The sequence below is a fragment of the Mastomys coucha genome, unplaced genomic scaffold (assembly GCF_008632895.1).
Source record: "Mastomys coucha isolate ucsf_1 unplaced genomic scaffold, UCSF_Mcou_1 pScaffold20, whole genome shotgun sequence".
Lineage (NCBI taxonomy): Eukaryota > Metazoa > Chordata > Mammalia > Rodentia > Muridae > Mastomys > Mastomys coucha.
Window position 1 is genome coordinate 85,646,051 of NW_022196903.1, and position 17,665 is coordinate 85,663,715.

At 45.9% G+C, this 17,665-nt stretch overlaps 1 protein-coding gene across 5 annotated transcripts in view; it reads left to right on the forward strand.

Moving 5' to 3' along the window:
- The window catches only part of CUNH3orf20 (chromosome unknown C3orf20 homolog), a 45,468-nt gene that overhangs the window by 8,975 nt on the left and 18,828 nt on the right, over positions 1 to 17,665 (forward strand). For 3 of the 5 annotated variants that reach the window (XM_031382601.1, XM_031382597.1, XM_031382598.1), the window contains exons 4-12: positions 304 to 444; positions 1,118 to 1,234; positions 1,736 to 1,744; positions 2,098 to 2,230; positions 3,013 to 3,282; positions 7,171 to 7,320; positions 8,797 to 8,917; positions 12,875 to 13,006; positions 17,055 to 17,178. In XM_031382601.1, the coding sequence (XP_031238461.1) occupies positions 304 to 444; positions 1,118 to 1,234; positions 1,736 to 1,744; positions 2,098 to 2,230; positions 3,013 to 3,282; positions 7,171 to 7,320; positions 8,797 to 8,917; positions 12,875 to 13,006; positions 17,055 to 17,178 (1,197 nt within the window). The remainder of the gene's footprint in view (positions 1 to 303; positions 445 to 1,117; positions 1,235 to 1,735; positions 1,745 to 2,097; positions 2,231 to 3,012; positions 3,283 to 7,170; positions 7,321 to 8,796; positions 8,918 to 12,874; positions 13,007 to 17,054; positions 17,179 to 17,665) is intronic. The other 2 variants (XM_031382599.1, XM_031382600.1) reach the window with 2 other exon arrangements.

The following is a 17,665-nucleotide window of genomic DNA, read 5'->3' on the forward strand; positions in this document are numbered from 1 at the left end:
GCAGGGGAACGGGGGGAGGCAGGAGGTAGGGGGCAGGGGGAGGCAGGGGCAGGGAAGCGGGCAGGGGGACAGTGGGCAGGCAGGGGTAGAGGAGCATGAGGGGCAAGCAAGCGAGTAGGCTGGGAACAAGGTGCTGCCTGCTGGATCTTGAACTCTCTGTCCAACCAAGAGTGCATATCAGGAGCTCCTCACCCTCATCAGGAGTAAGACTTCACTTTTCTTTCCTGGGCCATTTGTAAAGGCCTTTTTCTGGAAGAGCTATCTGTGCCAGGGGGAAAACACTGTCTTTTCTTATTCCTTCAGCAGGTGCCAATCCTTTGGACATCACCAAGCGCTTCGTGGAGGCCAGCCAGCTCCTCCATCTCAATGCAAAGGAAATGGCCTTTGACTGCCTGACTGGCACTATTGGGAAAAACTGCCTAAGTGCAGCCCAGCTGGGGAAAGGTGGGTGTCCTCCTGTAGGGAAGAAGTAGGGAACAAGGTGATAGAAAGGCCAAAGCTCCCAAGGGTGGAGGTGGCTGTGGAGCTGCTCTAGAGGCTGTGCTGCTGGCAAGGAGAGCTCATGCACCTGTGGTGGAGGACAGCTGTTTGCTGGTGGACATGCCTGTACCTCACAACTCACAGTCTAGCCCCTCAGGCCCTTCCTAGGGTGTGCTTCTTAGCAGTCTGTCCTCAAGGTTTTAAAATTTCTAGTCGGCTGCAGAGTAGCCCTTTAGTACACATGGTCAACTTGTCACAGTGATGAAGTCACTCCTTAGACTGCTGTCCATCCTGGCACTCTGTGTTTGAGCTCCCCTGTTTATAGTATATAGGAATCGGCTCCCAATGCTAGCCACAACTCAGCTCCATGAGTACAAACAGTCCTACAGGAATGCTTGTTACAGCATCGTTTGGAGAGGCAGAAAGATTAGAAACAAACTGTCCATCAATGAAGACAAATCATGGCCCATGCAGATACTGTTTCATAGTGAGCAACAAAAAGACTTCCTGGTTGGTTTATGACTACAGGTAACTTTGGAATAGCTGGCCCACTGTTTAAAAGGGAAGAATACTTTGCATTTGTGTAATTTAACTGAAGTTTTAAGCATGGTAAAGAAGACTCACTCTTTTTCCCTAGAATCCCCCATGAGCATTTCTACTATGGGAGTGAACACGCCTTACCAGCTGGTCTACCAGACTTCCGCAGCCTGTCTGAGCTTCTCCCTCTCCACAGGAAAGGAAAGCAGGAAGAAAGGTGAGGAAAAGTAGCAACCCCAGCCGCAGAGATTCAGCAGCCGGGGCACATCTAGTTACAGCATCAGGGTTGCATTGCATTCCCCACGTGCCCCCCCCCGCCCCCATCTAGTCCTTTAACCCAAGCAGTATCCGGAATGTGAACGAGACGGCTCTGTCCAGCCACACCATCAGTGGGGAAATAGTGGTATTTGTATCCAGAAGGGACTCCTACTATGTGTGGGCAGAAGCAAAGCCACAGAAGACTCCCCTGCCCTGTTGAGAGAGCCCCACCCAGAAGGGAGGGGACATCAGGGGAAATAGATAGCAGATGAGAGGATGAAGCTCCAGAGGGAAGGTGTGTGTGGGAGGAGCCTGCTGAGAATAGGGAAGGCCTTGGGACTTTCCGTCCATCCTGCAAACAGATGAGCTAGACAGACGGGTGTGTGTGGGTGGGTGGGTCGGGGGTTGGGTAGTGAAGGAGGGCCAGGGTTGGCTCATGCTGCCCCTTTAATTCCCACAGATATTGGAGGTAAGGCTAGAAGTTGAGAAGCTTGAAGCCAGTTCTTCACCCATCCTGGCTGCCTGTGTGACTTGTCTTCCTCATGCTTCACTGTTCTTGGTAAAGGGAGACTGGTTGTAGGGGACTATGGAAGCATCGGCAGTAAGGCCCACTTCATTGCTATTGCTGCTGTTCACCACTGTGTTCCTCGGTCTTTGAATTATTGACTGACCGAGTTAGCAGGCAATGATCCGTATTGCAGCATAGCACAAAAGAGCCTCCTAAGATGTTCCACAGCCCTTTCCCAGGAGAATGTGATACTCAAGGATCCATCTCTAAAGCCCACCATATCTGTATCTCTACCTCCTCACTTCTAACTACAGCAAAGGCAAAGCCTGTAGATGACGTTTCGCCTCCGCCTGCCCGAGTCCGAACCCCTCCTGAAAGCACTGTTGTTGAGTTGCCTGACCCCTGCCCCGAAGCCCGGGAAAAGCTGCAGGATATGTGTCGACACATGTGAGTGCCTAGATATGGGGAAGGTGTCCACAGGACATGGGATACAAGGACAGATGGGTATCACACAGATACACACACACACACACACACACACACACACACACACACACAAAGTACATGGTCCATCTGATTTACAGATAAGAAAATAAAGCAGTTCTGGAACTTGCCCTGCTCCTGTTCAACCATCTCTGCCTCCGCAACATCCTCCCTCACCCAGGGAAGTCGTTTTGGGGGCATAATTTGCTAAGTGTTCAAGAAAATAGCATCTCTCTCAAAACAACTTCATTCACATAGGTGATTCACAGTATGTTATTTGGGGATACTGTGATACCTAGCAGAAAACCATTTCTCTAACGCCCCAGATTGTAAAGATTAACCCCCACCCCCTTTCACATCTATGTCTTCTGGGATCACTGGGCCAGGTCAGGGGTAGAAACAGCCACCCAGCTTACCTCTGTGCTGTGACATGCTAGAATAATCCCACCTGGAATGTCAGGATGGTGGGTGAAGGGTTAGTTTGTCTCCAGCTGCTCCAGAGTACCCCTCTGTGCACAGCTCCACTTTGTAGGTGCAAACAATTAGACAAGGCTGATCCTCCCAGGGCCCTGACACCTTCCCACTTCCTCCTAAAATTACTACCTTTGCATATGAGGAAGAACAGGATGGGGATATGTGCTTTAGGACAAGAGGACTGGGGTGGGATGTTGGGAAGGGGCTATAGAGAACCTCTCTGGAGAGTGAGAACCGAGCACCTAGAAGACGGGTTCATCTCCTTCCCACAGAGAAGCCGAAAGGATCTTATGGAGAGGGAGGAATGGCTCCTGCCCCATGATTTTACGAAACTACAGGTCAAAGATACCCTCTCATTTAATGTTGGCCTCCAAGGGGGACCCTCACCATCCTCTCACTACGGGGACTCAGATTACTGCTTCCACTCTTCACCAGCCTTCCAGCCAGCATGCTCAAATGGGCCGCCATTCTCAAGAGTGGAAGGGGTCCAAGAAGCCCATCAAGCTGCACTACACTTTCTATGATGGCTCTTCCTTCATTTAATATCCTTTTGATGGGTGTTACTCTTTCTCCCTAACTTAGCCCCAAAGAACCCCTGGGCTTGAAACAGCTAACTGTTCATTGGGGACGCTTGGTCAACTAGAGAAGCCTGGTGGGAATGCTCCCCGGGGGTAAGTGTTGGTCCAGGTCAGGCTCTGGAGGGACTGAGGAAAGAGTTCAGAGTTTAAGTTCAATATAGTTCAAGTCAGCAGGAGTATATCTAGCCCTTGATACCTGTGAGAAACTTGTCTGTGCAGGCAGATCCTTGCCTTCAAGGATCTGCCAGGAGAGAGGAAGCTACCAACAGGGTGGTTCATGTCCAGTGGGAGGAAAAGTGAGGTATGTCTAAGTGGTTTGAGGAGGCTTGTTTCCCTGATGCTTATTTACTAGTGTTTTATCCCTGTGGCCCTTGTGCTTCACCGTTAAGGTTCAAGTGCTCGGAGTCTAAGCCCTTATCCCGTTTGCTGCACATTTCTTGACCTGCAGCTGAGCTCAGACCTGGACTGCTGGATGCTTATGTTGGGTGACGGCACAACAGGACACATTTCTCTTATGAATTTGATGGGCATGTATAGACCCTCTTCCAAGAAATATGCACGTGTGTCTATCCATAGTTGTGTAAACTGTGAGCTACAGCTGCAGGAAACTTATGGCCCACGGAAAGCTGCTTCTTGAGAGATCATGGGGCTCCCTTGCCCTAGTTCTGACTCTTCACTGTGTTAACCAGGTTCAACATGTTTACAAGTTAGCATTCTAGCAAGGGGACTGGAGAAGAGTTGCCTGAGATCTTTGTTCTTACCTGTCCCAGAATTTTGAGGTGCTGGAGGTGGAATCACCTCCAGCCTCTTACCCATTGCTGTGGGAACACTCAGCTTGACTCCAACAGCGATGGCATCCTGCCAATAAGTCTATTTTCTCCTTGGGAGTCACAGAGGCCAGGGTTGGTTCTTATACATATTTGTTACTTGCCTTGTTGGTGTGACAAAACATCATACCAGGTATTTTGGGAAAGAAGGGTTTGTTTTGGCTCTCAGCATGAAGGTACTGTCCGTCATGTCAGGCCTGGTGGCATATGTGTGAAGTTGTTCATATGAGAAAACATCTAGAGATGAGTCCCAGTGTTCTGCTCGCTTCCTCCTTTTAATCCAGTCTGGGACCCTGACCCACAGAATGGTGCTGTCTGCATTCAAGACGGGTCTTTCCACCTCATTTAAACCTCTCTGAGGGGAAATACTATCCCAGACACCGCAAGAGGCTGGTTTCCTACATAATTCTGTTGCTGACAGTCCACAGCAGCCATCACAGTGACCCTGCACATGCTACTCAATCTGAGTTCCTTACTTCTCTTGTCATGTTGAGTGAGTTGGACCACATAATCTTAAAGAAGTTCTGTGTCGCTGTGTTCAAAGGCTAAGGTACACCTTAGCTGTTGAATCCCTCCTGGGTGAACTGTTTGGAAAGCTCTTCTTCCCCACCTGGTTTCTGTAGAAGGCTGGCTTTTCCCACCAACTCTGTTTTTGCACACAGAGCTTAGATAGAAGTGATAAGTCTTTGTGGTGGCCTGTTCCAAGCCGGAGCTGATTTCAACCTCCTGGTGCAGCCCTCAGAACCAGCTGGCTCAGTTCACCACTCTTCACAGGAATCAGCTGGAATCCCTTGGTAACAGTGATGCTGGATAGCTTTGCATTTGCTCCTTTTGGCAGGTGGTCTTTGCACTGTGTTCTAGTCCCTTTGCTCCTCCTTTGGCTATCTTTTGGTGAGGCAGTTGCTAAGACTTGAACCCAAGGCTTCAGTGTGCCAAACATACTCTACCACTGATCAAGTCCAAATTTCCCAATTTTGTTGCTAATGCTTTTGGTTTCACATCCATGTCATCACTGCCAAATCCAAGGTCATGACATTTACCCTGTGTTTCCCTTCTAACAGCTTTATAGATGACGCCTTTTTAAAAAAAAAAAAAAGTTATTATTATATGTGAGTACACTGTAGTTGTCTTCAGACACACCAGAAGAGGGCATCAGATCACATTACAGATCGTTGGGAGCCACCATGTGCTTGCTGGGATTTGAACTCAGGACCTTCAGAAGAGCAGTTAATGCTCTTAACCACTGAGCCATCTCTCCAGCCCTAGATGACACTTTTAATATAGGTCCTGGAGGTATTCTGAACTAGCATCTGCATCTTGTATGAGCGAAGGGCCCATTCCTTTGCACATGGGTATCCTGTTGTCCTTGTTGAAGAGAACACTTTTCCCTCTTTGACTGGTCCTGGAGATTTGGCAAAAATAAATTGACTATAGATGGAAGGATCTATTTTTAGACTCATTTTTAATTCACTGTTCTAATTTTGATGTCTATCCTTATGCCAGACCACATTGCTTTAATTATTAAAGATTTATGGTAAGTTTTTAAGTCAACAAGTATTGTGAGTCCACCAGGTTTTTGTTTTGGTTTTTTTTTTGTGGGGGGGGGATGGTATTTTTTCTTCTTTTCTCTTTTTCTTTCTCTTTCTTTTTTCCTTTTCCTTTCTTTTCTTTCTTTCTTTCTTTCTTTCTTTCTTTCTTTCTTTCTTTTTTTTTTGAAACAGGATCTCTCTGTGTAGCTCTGGCTGTCCTGGAACTCAAAGAGATTCCTTGCCTCTGTCTCCCAAATTCTAGGATTAAAGATGTTCACAAACATATCCAGCTTCATCCAGTATATTTTGCTTCTTTGTATGTCTTCTCTGTCTCCTTTTTCCTGGATTCCTGGAATTCCTGTTATGCATATGTTGCTGTGCCTGATGATCCTTCCTGGGGCCCTGAGTTTCTAATCTTTCTTGGATTGTTGTTGTTATTATTGTCAATAGATAGATAGATAGATAGATAGATAGATAGATAGATAGATAGATAGAATCTTATACTGTTGTTCAGGCTAACCTGAAAGTATGTAGCTCAGGCTAGCCTAGAACTCAGGTATTTTCCTGTCTCAGTCTCCCAGGTTCCAGAACCCCAGACCTGAACTGTCAGGCCTGGGGTTTCTTCTTTCCCTTTATTCTTTACAGTCTAGATAATTTCAGCTCATTGACTTTCCAGTAAATGATTTTTTAAATTTTATTGTTTAACTTACTGCTGTACTTATTTAGTGAAATCTTGTTTTGCTCATTGCACTACCTACCTAAGCTCTAGAATTTCGGATAGGTTACTTTGTGTCATTTCTACCTTCAGATCACCCTCTCTCCTTCTGTCTCTGTTTTTATTTGGCTGGTGGAAAAAACTGAGGGAGATGGATTGCAGTGCCAGACACCCCAGTCCTCCTACCTGGAGTACTGCTTCTGCAGTTCTACATAGAGAAGAAGCTGCCAGCACTGTGCCTTTCTGAGGATCAGTGAGTGACTCCTGAGGCCTCTGAGCTAGGAAAGGAGCAGAGAAACATTATTTTCCTAACAGACTGGCCAAAAGGGGAGACAGCCTGACAGTGCTGGAAATACTGCTGGCTCTGGAGACCATGCTCTGGCTTTGCATTCATTGTGGCATGAGATGGGGCAAGGCATTTTCTACCCCTCTGACTTCTCACTCAGGTGAACTCCTCACTCTGGTTTTCCTGAGAATCTTCATGCTTTAGCACTAACTCTACTACCATTCAGACCTGTGAAAACCATCCTGACATGCGAAACAGAGATAGAACCATTTCCCGTAAGGTAGTGTGAGGAGTAAGAAGTAGATCCAGGAAGGATCTGGGGCATGGCTGGGTTCTGTAATTATTTAATTGTGACACATGCAAAGTACAGACAGGATCTGTGAAGGAAGGAAGGGAACAATACACAAGAGAAGAATCCTTTCACACTTCTCTGTGGGGACCCTGAGGCCAGCACCTGGAGATCCTCTGCTAGTTCGACTTGACTGTATCTGCCAGCTATCCCTCCGGAAACATCGCCTTACTTCAGATTCCCACATGCTGCAGAGGAAAACCCATCACCTGCCTCTTCAATGACATACCTAATACCTTCCTGGCTCTGTTCAATGCTGAAGGCCTGGGCTGTGTTTACTACAACCTGAAGAGCAGGTGAGTAGGTCAAGGGAAGTCTAGCCTCATGAAGTAAGGTGGTGACTGAAGGAGTGTAGAGCGGCCTCAAGGCAGGATGAGGCAGTCCTGCAGGAACACGTTCTTGGAAGCCGAGTTTGTGGGTCTGTGTTGCATTTTGCACAGTGACAAGGAAAACACTTCGAGTCTCCCACTGGGTACCCCAGAACACTAAGAACTCCATTCTTGGTCAGACACACAGGGCATTTGCTGTTGTTTTCAGGGCTGAGGACCAGGACCTTATAAATACTAAGCAAGCACTCTGCCACTGACCTACATCCCATTTTTCACACCCAGAAGAATTCTTTACTAGAAAAAAGTTACTTTCCCCAGGAGTGGGTAGACAGGATGAGTGGTGTCTCGTTACTGTGACAAAGCAGCTGATGTGACTTGAAGAAGGGAAGAGTTATTTGGGCTCACAGTTTTAGAGCTGTTAGTTTGTCATAGCACTGTGGATTAGGGTGGTTCACATCATGGTGACCTAGAACGTAGACAAGCAGGAAAGGATCAGAGCAAAATACAGTCCACCCCAAGATACGACTCAGTGACTAACTTCTGTTACCGAGGCCTTACCTCCTGCCTTTCACCACCTCCTAATAATGCCAGTATATTGTGAACCCATCAAAGGATTAATCTGCTGGTTAGGGCAAAGCCCTGAGAACCTGTTCATTTCTGAAAGCACAGGTAGACCCAGAGGCATGATCCACTAATCTAGGCATTTCCAAGCTACTCAAGTTGACATTTCAGGTTAACCATCATGCACAGGGTCTCTAAAGAGAGCACATACTCTTGACAGCAAAAATCAGACAGAGTTGATTTTTGTCTGGCTTTTCCTAAGTTGTTTTTTGGAAGAAGTGACTTCCTTTCATGTTTACATGTTCTAGTTCACATTATGGTGCTTGATATCTTTGTGCCAGGCTCCTGGGCTACAGAAAAATTTAAAATTTCAGCTTTTGGGTTTTACTTGAGCCTTACATTGTCTGCCGCAGCCTGTCCCTTCTCCACTGACACCCCTACTAGCATCAGTTGGTGTTAGGAGTCTTAGACCACAGTGAATGGAGAAGTAAAGCTGCTCACAGGAGTCTTCAGACTCTCTCATTCCCTTTCTTTCTTTCTTTCTTTTTTTTTTAAAAAAGATTTATTTATTTATTATATGTAAATATACTGTAGCTGTCTTTGGACACTCCAGAAGAGGGAGTCAGATCTTGTTACGGATGGTTGTGAGCCACCATGTGGTTGCTGGGATTTGAACTCAGGACCTTTGGAAGAGCAGTTGGGGCTCTTAACCACTGAGCCATCTCTCCAGCCCTCTCATTCCCTTTCTCAGATTGTTTATGTCCAGTCAACTTTCTTTCAGACTGGGGCAGACTCTCCCAGCCCTGCCCATCCATAGCCTATAATGATGAAGGGGTTCTCTCATGGCCTATAAGTTTTTTCTATGTTTTGTGTATCTCCCAGCTGTCCATATGTCTTGGTTTTGGATGAAGAAGGTGGGATCACAAATGACCAAAAGGGCTACATAGTCCACAGGTGGAGCTGGGCCAGCAAGACGGAGACATTACTCTCTCTGGAGTACAAGGTATGTGGGCAGCTCGGTCAGGATAGCTTCCACAGGCCGCTCAGTACTGAAGGGAAGTGCCTGACAGACAGCAGTGCCCTGAGACCACCTGGTTCTGTTTAGAGGTGGTGAGACAGTCGACATTGGTCCAGAGTAGGCTCCCTTGCTTTTCACCAGCCTGTAGCAATGGTAGGCTACTGCACTGATCCTCCATGGCAGCCTCCTTCTATATGATTTTTATTTGATTTTATTGTAAAATACCCTTAATTTTGTGAAGCGTCATTTATAGTAGTTGACAGCTTTATTTTTAATAATTTTATTTTTTGCTGGGTGGTGGTGGCACATGCCTTTAATCCCAGCACTTGGGAGGCAGAGGCAGGTGGATTTCTGAGTTTGAGGCCAGCCTGGTCTACAGAGTGATTTCCAGGACAGCCAGGGCTATACAGAGAAACCCTGTCTCGAAAAACAAAAAACAACAACAACAACAAAAAATTTATTTTTTTACTTTCTCAGAAATTTTATTACTTTTATTTTGTAGGAAACTGGCTGCTAAAGAACCAAGGGATACTTGAAAAGTCATAGAACTCAGGTTCATTTTATCCTAGCTGGCCTAGATTGAGCTCGTGCTTTGCAAATGCAGCTGTTCACTTGGAGGTTTTTGTTTTTTGTTTTGTTTTGTTTACAGTTTTTGTAGGTTGTATGTTAGTTCTGAAATGTTCTGCCTACTACATGGCCATTTTCATGCAGTTTGCATTTTATGACCATGGAAGGGAACTTTCACTGTACTTAAACTTGTTTACAGAAGCAAACATTATGGGTAGCAGTTAGAACATTCTACCGTCGGTCAGCAGGACTTCTCTAGTAAGACAGCTAGCTGTGCCAGCAGGGGCACACAAGGAGGACTTGGCATGCTTATGGTAGAAGTCAGGCTTGATGCATTTGTCTCCGTGTCTCTCTAACTCTTACTGCGCGGTTGTTATTCAGCTATCGGAGCTCAAGACGGCAATTTAACTAAGTAAGGAACATATTTAGTAAATGCATAGCAGCATATATTTCTTTTCCCGTGTGTGTGCATGCCCACACAAGTGTGTGTGTATATGTGCACATGAGGGCATACCGTGTCACACATGCAGATGTCAGGAGACATTTGCAGGAGTTGGTTCTCTTCTACCGCATAAGTCCCAAGGCTTGAATCCCAGTTGTCCCTCTTGGAAGCTTGTACCTTTGCCCACTGAACCTTCTTGCTGACCTAATAGCTTTTTAAAAATAGTGCCCATTGTGTGATTTTCCTGAGACGATGTGAACAAATGTCTGCTCACCCTAGATAGGGCATGAACCCACAACCAAAGAAACATTTCTACTACAGTCTGGCTTGACAAATGAATTTATTAGAGTTACTTATCAATGTAAGAGTGAGAGTTACTTAAAAAGCTTGCGTGGCTCAAAAGCAATTGGCTGCATTATCAAACAGCCATCCCTGGCATGGGTGCCAGCCCACCAAAGATGGATCCTGAGAGTTTTCTACACAGCTCATAGGCAGCTGGCAAGTACCAGCGTCAATCCCGACAGCTCAGTTGGTCCCAGAGTCTCCTCCCCAGAAGTCATTTCTCTCTTATATACTCTAAGCAGGGGCCCTGTGAGTCTTAAGTTTTGGCTTTCCTGAACTTGAAAGTTTGTTTATTTCCTAAGTATTAGAAGCCTCTGTCCTCCCTCCAGGACAGTGTTTTAATTTGGGGAAAATTGCTGCACAGTAATGCCTATCTGTGGCAGTAATAAAGACAGGCTGGCACTGAACTCATCTGCTCCATCTTCTGATTGCTAGGATTATAGGTGTGCATCACCACGCCCACACATTTAGCACTGTGCCTTACCCTGGAGCTGCACAGCAAAGCCCTATGTGGTCAGAAGTAGGCTGGAATAGAAGGTGGCCCATGACTTATAGCATGGAGTGATAATGTATGCTTCAGAGGTAGGGAGGGAGGAGAATTCTAGATAAAATGAAAGAGCATCACTCCTAAAGGCTTTGTGTTGGGTCTGGCATGGTCTCATTTAAGAGTTCCTATGTGCTCACTCTTCTCAGCCAGAGAATAGTAGTTTGGGGGAGTTTTGTTTTTGTTTTCTCCTGCAACATTTTAGTTACCAGTGGGAAGGTCAACCTGTTAGGGGCTGGTTCAACTCTGTTTGAAGTAGGAGCAGCTGCTTAGCTTTTAAGCTAAGAGCACGAAAGCTCAGTTAAGCCTCAACGTGGAGGATTAACAAGAAGTAGAGACCAGAGCTAGAGAGCCGACTCAGCACCTAGGACTCTGTACTGCTCTTGCGGAGGACCGAGTTTGGTTTCCAGCACACACACTGGGTGGCTCACAATGGCCTGTAACTCCAGCTCTAGAGGATCTGCAAGACTCCCTTGGATCAGGAACAAATATGGGCATCTTAGATTAATTTAATTTAATCCATTTTTTAGTTAGCACACAAAATAACGTTTTTAAATAACATTTTGCACATATCTATTACTGTGCCCTGTACAGTTTTACATGTGCTGATTTGACTCAATGGAATATCTGGGACCTATAATTTGGTTCCTGACCTGAGAGAGAACAGACTTGTCAGGTAGCAAATAATCTCTTAAGAAGAGGAGCTTTGACTGAGTTTGTAGAGCATCTATATTGTGGGCTTTAGGAGAGGGCAAATACCCAGGGCGCAGGACAATAAGTAACAGCTGTACCATGCTAAGCCTTATGCATATTTTAGCCCATGGAGGATGCTCAGCACTCTCTGAGAGTAACTCTATTATTATCTCCAGGCTCAGAGAAGGTAATAGACTTCCCTATAACTGCCCAATTGATAAGATTCAAACCTGGAATAGAACCTGGCCCCTCAGCAAAGCTTGAGTTCATGATGACATCTCTGTTCCACATCTCTCTAGACAAGGAGTGGGTAGTTTCTTTTACATAGGAGTGATCAGCAAATCTGAAGATATCCAGAGACTTGGCACATGATGGTTTATTGTCTTTGGGGTGGTGATGGGCCAGATCCAGATGATTGAGTGCATGAAGCAGAGACTCAGTGATGAGACAATGAGGCCCTGACTACTGGGCCAACATCTGGACTAATGAAAGAAGGAGCAGAGTAGAGAGCTCTCTTGATTCAGAACAGCCTAGGGGTGTATCTGTAGGTAAAGAGATGTTGTATTCAGAGCCCCAAAGACTGGGAGGAACACAGTGGTAGAGGGTTGCATGCTCTGTGGCTTTGCATAAGTAATGCTCAGAATTGGCAAGCCATCGAGAAGTAAACAAGCTGCTCTGTTCTCCGTGCTCTGAACTATCCTCTCATGAAAGGCAGGAGCATTTATGGCATAGAAAGACTCTCCTGCCATTAAAAATGTCATTTGGTCGGGCAGTGATGACAGCGTGTACCTTTAATCCTAGCACTCTGGAGGCTGAGGCAGATGGATTTCTGTGAGTTTGAGGCCATTCTGGTCTACAGAGCAAGTTCCAGGATAGCTGGGACTACACAGAGAAACTCTGTCTTGAAAAACAAAAAAGCTCCATTTAAACTGAACAGTAGCTCCATACCTATTTCATGCTGAAGAGTCTGAGATTCAGGGAGACTGAACAGCTTACTAGCAGAACAAGATTCAAGTCAGTTGGTGCCTGAGTAGTTGCAGCTGTCCCGTCCAGGACCCACGATGGTATCCCAGTGCAGTCTACAGGACTCAAGCTGACTCGCCGCCTGGCACACCTGCACTGCTTTGCAGCTGCTTCCAAGAGTGACTTGGAAGAGAAGGAACAGGGAAGGAAGGCATTGCTGACGTTCTCAGTAAATCTCCAAAAGGACACTGGTATTCTGTCTTCTCTATGCAAGTTAGATTCTAGCACAAGATCTGGAAAGCTCACACATCTCAGCTCCAAGCTGAAAAGGATTTGTGCCTTGGGCTTGGAAGAAACAGAGATCCATGAGTGCTGATTTCTGTATCTGCAGGTGAATGAACAGATGAAGCTCACAGTCTTGGGGCAGGACTCCATCACCGTCACCTTCACCTCCATGAATGAGACGGTAACACTCAGTGTGTCACCCAAAAGCTGTCCCCATAACGTGCTGCATGACAAACGGGTAAGGCAAAGTGGATGAGTAGGGCAGAGCATGTGGGGTATGTAGCCCTGACTCAGGGTGTCTCAGCAGAGATTGCCATGCTGGGGCTTCTCCTACTACCTTGTATGCAAGGCTCTTCCATATCCCCATGCTTAAGCAACTGTGAATGGAAATTTCTCAGAAAAAGATACTGTGTCTGAACTGAATATACACAGTCTGCTTGTGCCTCACTCCCTGAAGAGCACACAGTGAAGTAATGACTGGTGTAGGGCCCTCACTGTACTAGTAGGCTAGGTAATCTAGGGATGGCCTTGGTGTAGTAAATGGTGAATCCCACACCATGCATACAAGGGAAGTGAGAGGTCGGGTATCTCTGGAGATGTTCACATCTGTGGGAATATAGATCCCATAAGCAGAGAGATGGCTGTACTTTCCCATTATTTATTGAGAAGACAAAAATACAACAGAACCTTTTTAAATTCAGTCTTTCCATTCATTGGTCTGACTGTGGCCTGGGCAAAAGAGCATCATAGAAAAGACAGAGTAAATGAATAAGATGCCATCCCAAAACCCTGGGGTGTCCAAAAGACAACCCTTGGCATGAAAGTAAGACTGGGCTAACAGAGCTCACATGAACGGGGCAAATCACTATATTCACCTGTTGATTGTTGCTGTGATTGGTTCCTAGGACTCTCTAGAGTTGGCTTGCCCAGTGCAGGCCTGTCTACACATGGCCCCCTTGCAGGAATCACAAATAGTAATGTTTGTCCCTTCAGTGGCATCCTGGCTGGAATGATCAATTCTAAGGACCCGACCAAGGTGTTCTTAAGCGGTGGGACATTACCATTGCATGCCATAAGCTCTCAGGCCCTCAGAGACAGCTGACTACCTTTCAGTTACACAGAGACATGGGGCAGACATTCATTGTAGTCCCATGGTATATGAAGAAGACTCAAAGAAAAGCATCATGCCTGCGTTATCCATTGCATTTTCTCCAGCACCATCTGTCTTTCATTAATTTATTAAAGAATTCAGCAAACCTTTATCAGCACTTGCAGTGTATCATGACAGCTGCTGGAGGTGTAGAAATGAAGCTTCTTTCTAGTCTGGAACTTTCAGTCTAATGGAAGGAATGAAAGAACACATACCAGTTACAAGTCCAGCCTGGTTCATGCCATGTAACAGAGGCATAGGGAAGAAGGTATTTACAAAGCTCTCATAGAAACATGAAGGACACTAAGGTGCCTGTGAGCTCAGACTACACCAGCAGCAAGAATTCTAACTCTAGTGGCTTAGGTACAGTACAGAGCATTTAACTAGCACATGGGAAAGAAAGTAAGAGAGGAAGGAAGGATAGATGGCAAGCAGGTAGGCTAGATGAGCGAGCCGTGATGAGCAAACTTGCAGGTTGATGCCTCTCTCATGTCCATTTGGCTCCAGGTTCTTCTAATGGTCATTGTTAAATGCATACTATGTCTGATAATCTTAGTGTTTTCTGAGAACCATGACATAAGCAACGTAAAGACCATCCAGATGAGCTGAATGAAATAACTCTCAAGTCTGTGTGCTCACTCTCAGCCTGGGAAAACTACATAATTCAAATGGAGTTTGCCTTACTTCAGTGCAAGTGTAGTGAGTCAGAACTAGAGCCAAGCTGTTCTGTCCAATTTGTGCAGACATCGTACCAGTCACACAAGGCTGTCGAACCTTTGGAGTGCAAGGAGTACAAATTTATTTGAAATCTCAATGGAAACACATCCTGTGTTTCAAAGACTTAATGGGAAGAGAACGTAAAATTTCTCAGTAATTGCCCATTTTTATTGCGTGTTAAATGATCATTGTAAATATACTCGAGAAAATAAATATATTATTAGACTTAACTATACCTTTAGGATGTTTTGAATATGGCTGCCAAGCATTAAACTAGCTCATGTTGTATTTCTACTATACTGTGCTAAATGTTAAGTGTAGGTCTCCATCAAGGGGCTCACAAAGGCACAGCCTGACAGGAAGGAGAAGGATGACAAGTTATTTAAAATAACACAATAACTCAAGGAACATGACTATCTTGGGGACATTCAACACAGAGATAAACAGGCCGATGCATTAAAATAGCCTCAGAAAACATGTTGCATTATAGATGACACACACTAGTAATGGAGAAGGCTGACTTGCCAAAAAAGCATTCTGTCTGTAATTGCTTCTACTTAAAAAGGCACAGTGTCTTCTATAATTGTATTTATAATTAGATGAACAGAAACAAATAAATAAGTGTAACCATTCCCTGTGAGCAATGGGATTTCCAAACTTTGTCCTAAACAACACGGTTCAGCGTTTCAAGTGATTTCTGCATGAACTCCCAGCTCAGATAACTGGTCATCTTAGATCCTTGGAACTGGCAGCTTCAAGGACAAAGAAAACTTTCAGAGCATTGAGTCTGGCAAAGAGCCCAGGTTAGGAAGAGACCACACAGGGCCTTGGTCCAGAAACTTTCCTGGTATAGCTTAGGTTTCCCTGTCTGTATAACGATGTGTGAAGGCCAACCCAACTTGAACTCTATCCTGGGATCTTCAGTCCTTTCAACCACAGGTCTAGCTTGTTTGGCTCTGGTTCTGTAAAAATGCATGGCCTCCTAGAAAGGAGGACTCTCGGGGAGGACAGTGTCTCTGTCATTGGGAAGCTTGTTTAAATGGTTTCCCCAGACACCCATCCCAGAGAGAGCCACCTATCATAGCGACAGGCAGAATGGCAGTCCCAGCTTTTATAGCCCTGAGGCCTGGCTCCTCACTAAATATTTCTATCTAGGCAGCACTTTGGAAGCGAGGCAATGCTTTGACTTAAATGCTTTATTAGCCCAGAGTGCTGCCTTGGATCCTTTTTGGAACCAGTGTGGATATAAATTACAAATAAATAAATAAAATTAGCCCAGAAGTAGTGGCTGGGACTACTCAGGATGACTCAGGCTTTGCTAGTAACTGGGGCCATCCTTCATGGGGGTTCTTACCAGCTTAGTCCTTGTTCTGATTATCTGTCTGCTCCTTTTCCTACTAACTCCATCTGAGGCTTAAAGTCCACAGAAGGAAAAATTTCATACTTTTACTCTGTTAAGTGAGCAATAGAAAAAGCATAGAGCTTACTCTTCAGGAGTCAGCCACATTTAGGGATAAAGGAAGTGAAAAATGAACAAGACCCCAGGCAGACATGATGGGAACGGGTAGATGTGGACTGTTAGTAGAAAGCAAATGCCACTGGCTGAAGAACCAAGGGAAGGCTTCCCGGGGAAAGACTGAGCACAGTGAACTCTGGATTCGGGGCCTGGTTCTGCAGTACCATGGAAGCCTTTGGCTATTCAGAACAGCTTCTTCAGAAAATGAGACTAGCCCACAGAAGCTTAATGGAAATGACTGCTTTGAGGACTGGGGCAGAGAGAGGTTGAACTTCAGGGAAGCTGATGCAGAGGTGTCTGGGATACCATAGGAAGTCCTGAAGCCAAATGACCCTTCAGAGTAACCCCAGTTCCAGGTGAGAGCCTGGCCCTTTGTGATGTGGATGACCTGCTGGTCTCTATCACCCTGGCCAGCTTGGCTTTTCAGCTAGGAGTTGTTCACAGCCAGTACTCTGGTAGCTGGCCAGGTGGAAGGACTCTAAGAATGCTTATGAACTACTTGTCGGGAGCCTTAGTCATTCATAAAACAATAGCATTTACCAAGCACCTTCTGCATGAAATCAGAGGACACTAAGACACAGCCCTTACCTCCCCAAAGCTTGCAGTTTAGGGGGACAGGACAAATGTACCCAGTTACTTAAGTGCTAACTTACCTTGCAGTCATATAGCACAGTGGGAGTCAAGGCACAGGGTCATAGTACACAGAGAAGCCCTCTACAGTGGGAGAGTCCGGTCAGGTCTGGCCTTGCGTGCTAAAAGGACTGGGTCGAGGGAGGCAGAGATGTATTCTAGGCAGAAGGAAGAGCCATTTAACCTTCAGAGCAGAGTCAGTCATTCTGAGCAGACAGACAGCTCCCTGAGGGCAGGTAACCACTACCCCCAACCCCATTTGCCTCCCTCCAGCCAGTTCGCAGAATCAGCCTCATGGATGAAAAGGTGTCAAAAATAAACAGAGCCCTGGCTGAGATCAAGAAGCGGTTTCAGAAGACTGTGACTCAGTTTATGAACTCTGTGTTGCTGGCAGCAGGTAAGGGCAGAGAGGTGCAGAGGCCTGTGGAAAGCATCTCACATCTTGGGTCACCCGTCTCAAAGTTGAGTGTCTTTCACCTCTTGAGCTTCCACCTTCTAAGAGGTAGAGCCACCTCGTATTTTCTAAGGGGATTACCCAAGGACACAGCTGGGACTGGTGAATGGAGATAACTTTAACTTCTGAGCTCTCCCGCTATGTGTTTTTTAGTGTCTCCATTCAATTCTGTTATTTTCCTCTCTCTCACAGACTTTGTGCATTCCTCTGTGTCCTTTCTGCTTTGTCCCCTATGCCCTCGGTTGTCCTTTATAACTGGCGCTTACTCCTTCCTCTCTCTTCTGTGGATGATCTCAGAAGAGAAGAATCTTTCCAAGGCTGTCACTGCTGGACACAGAGCACTCTCAGGCCTCCATATCTGTGCTCTGCAGCCATGCTCCCACACAGCTTCTACCAGGAGTCTCTCTTTTGCAGCAGAGATTTGGTTCAA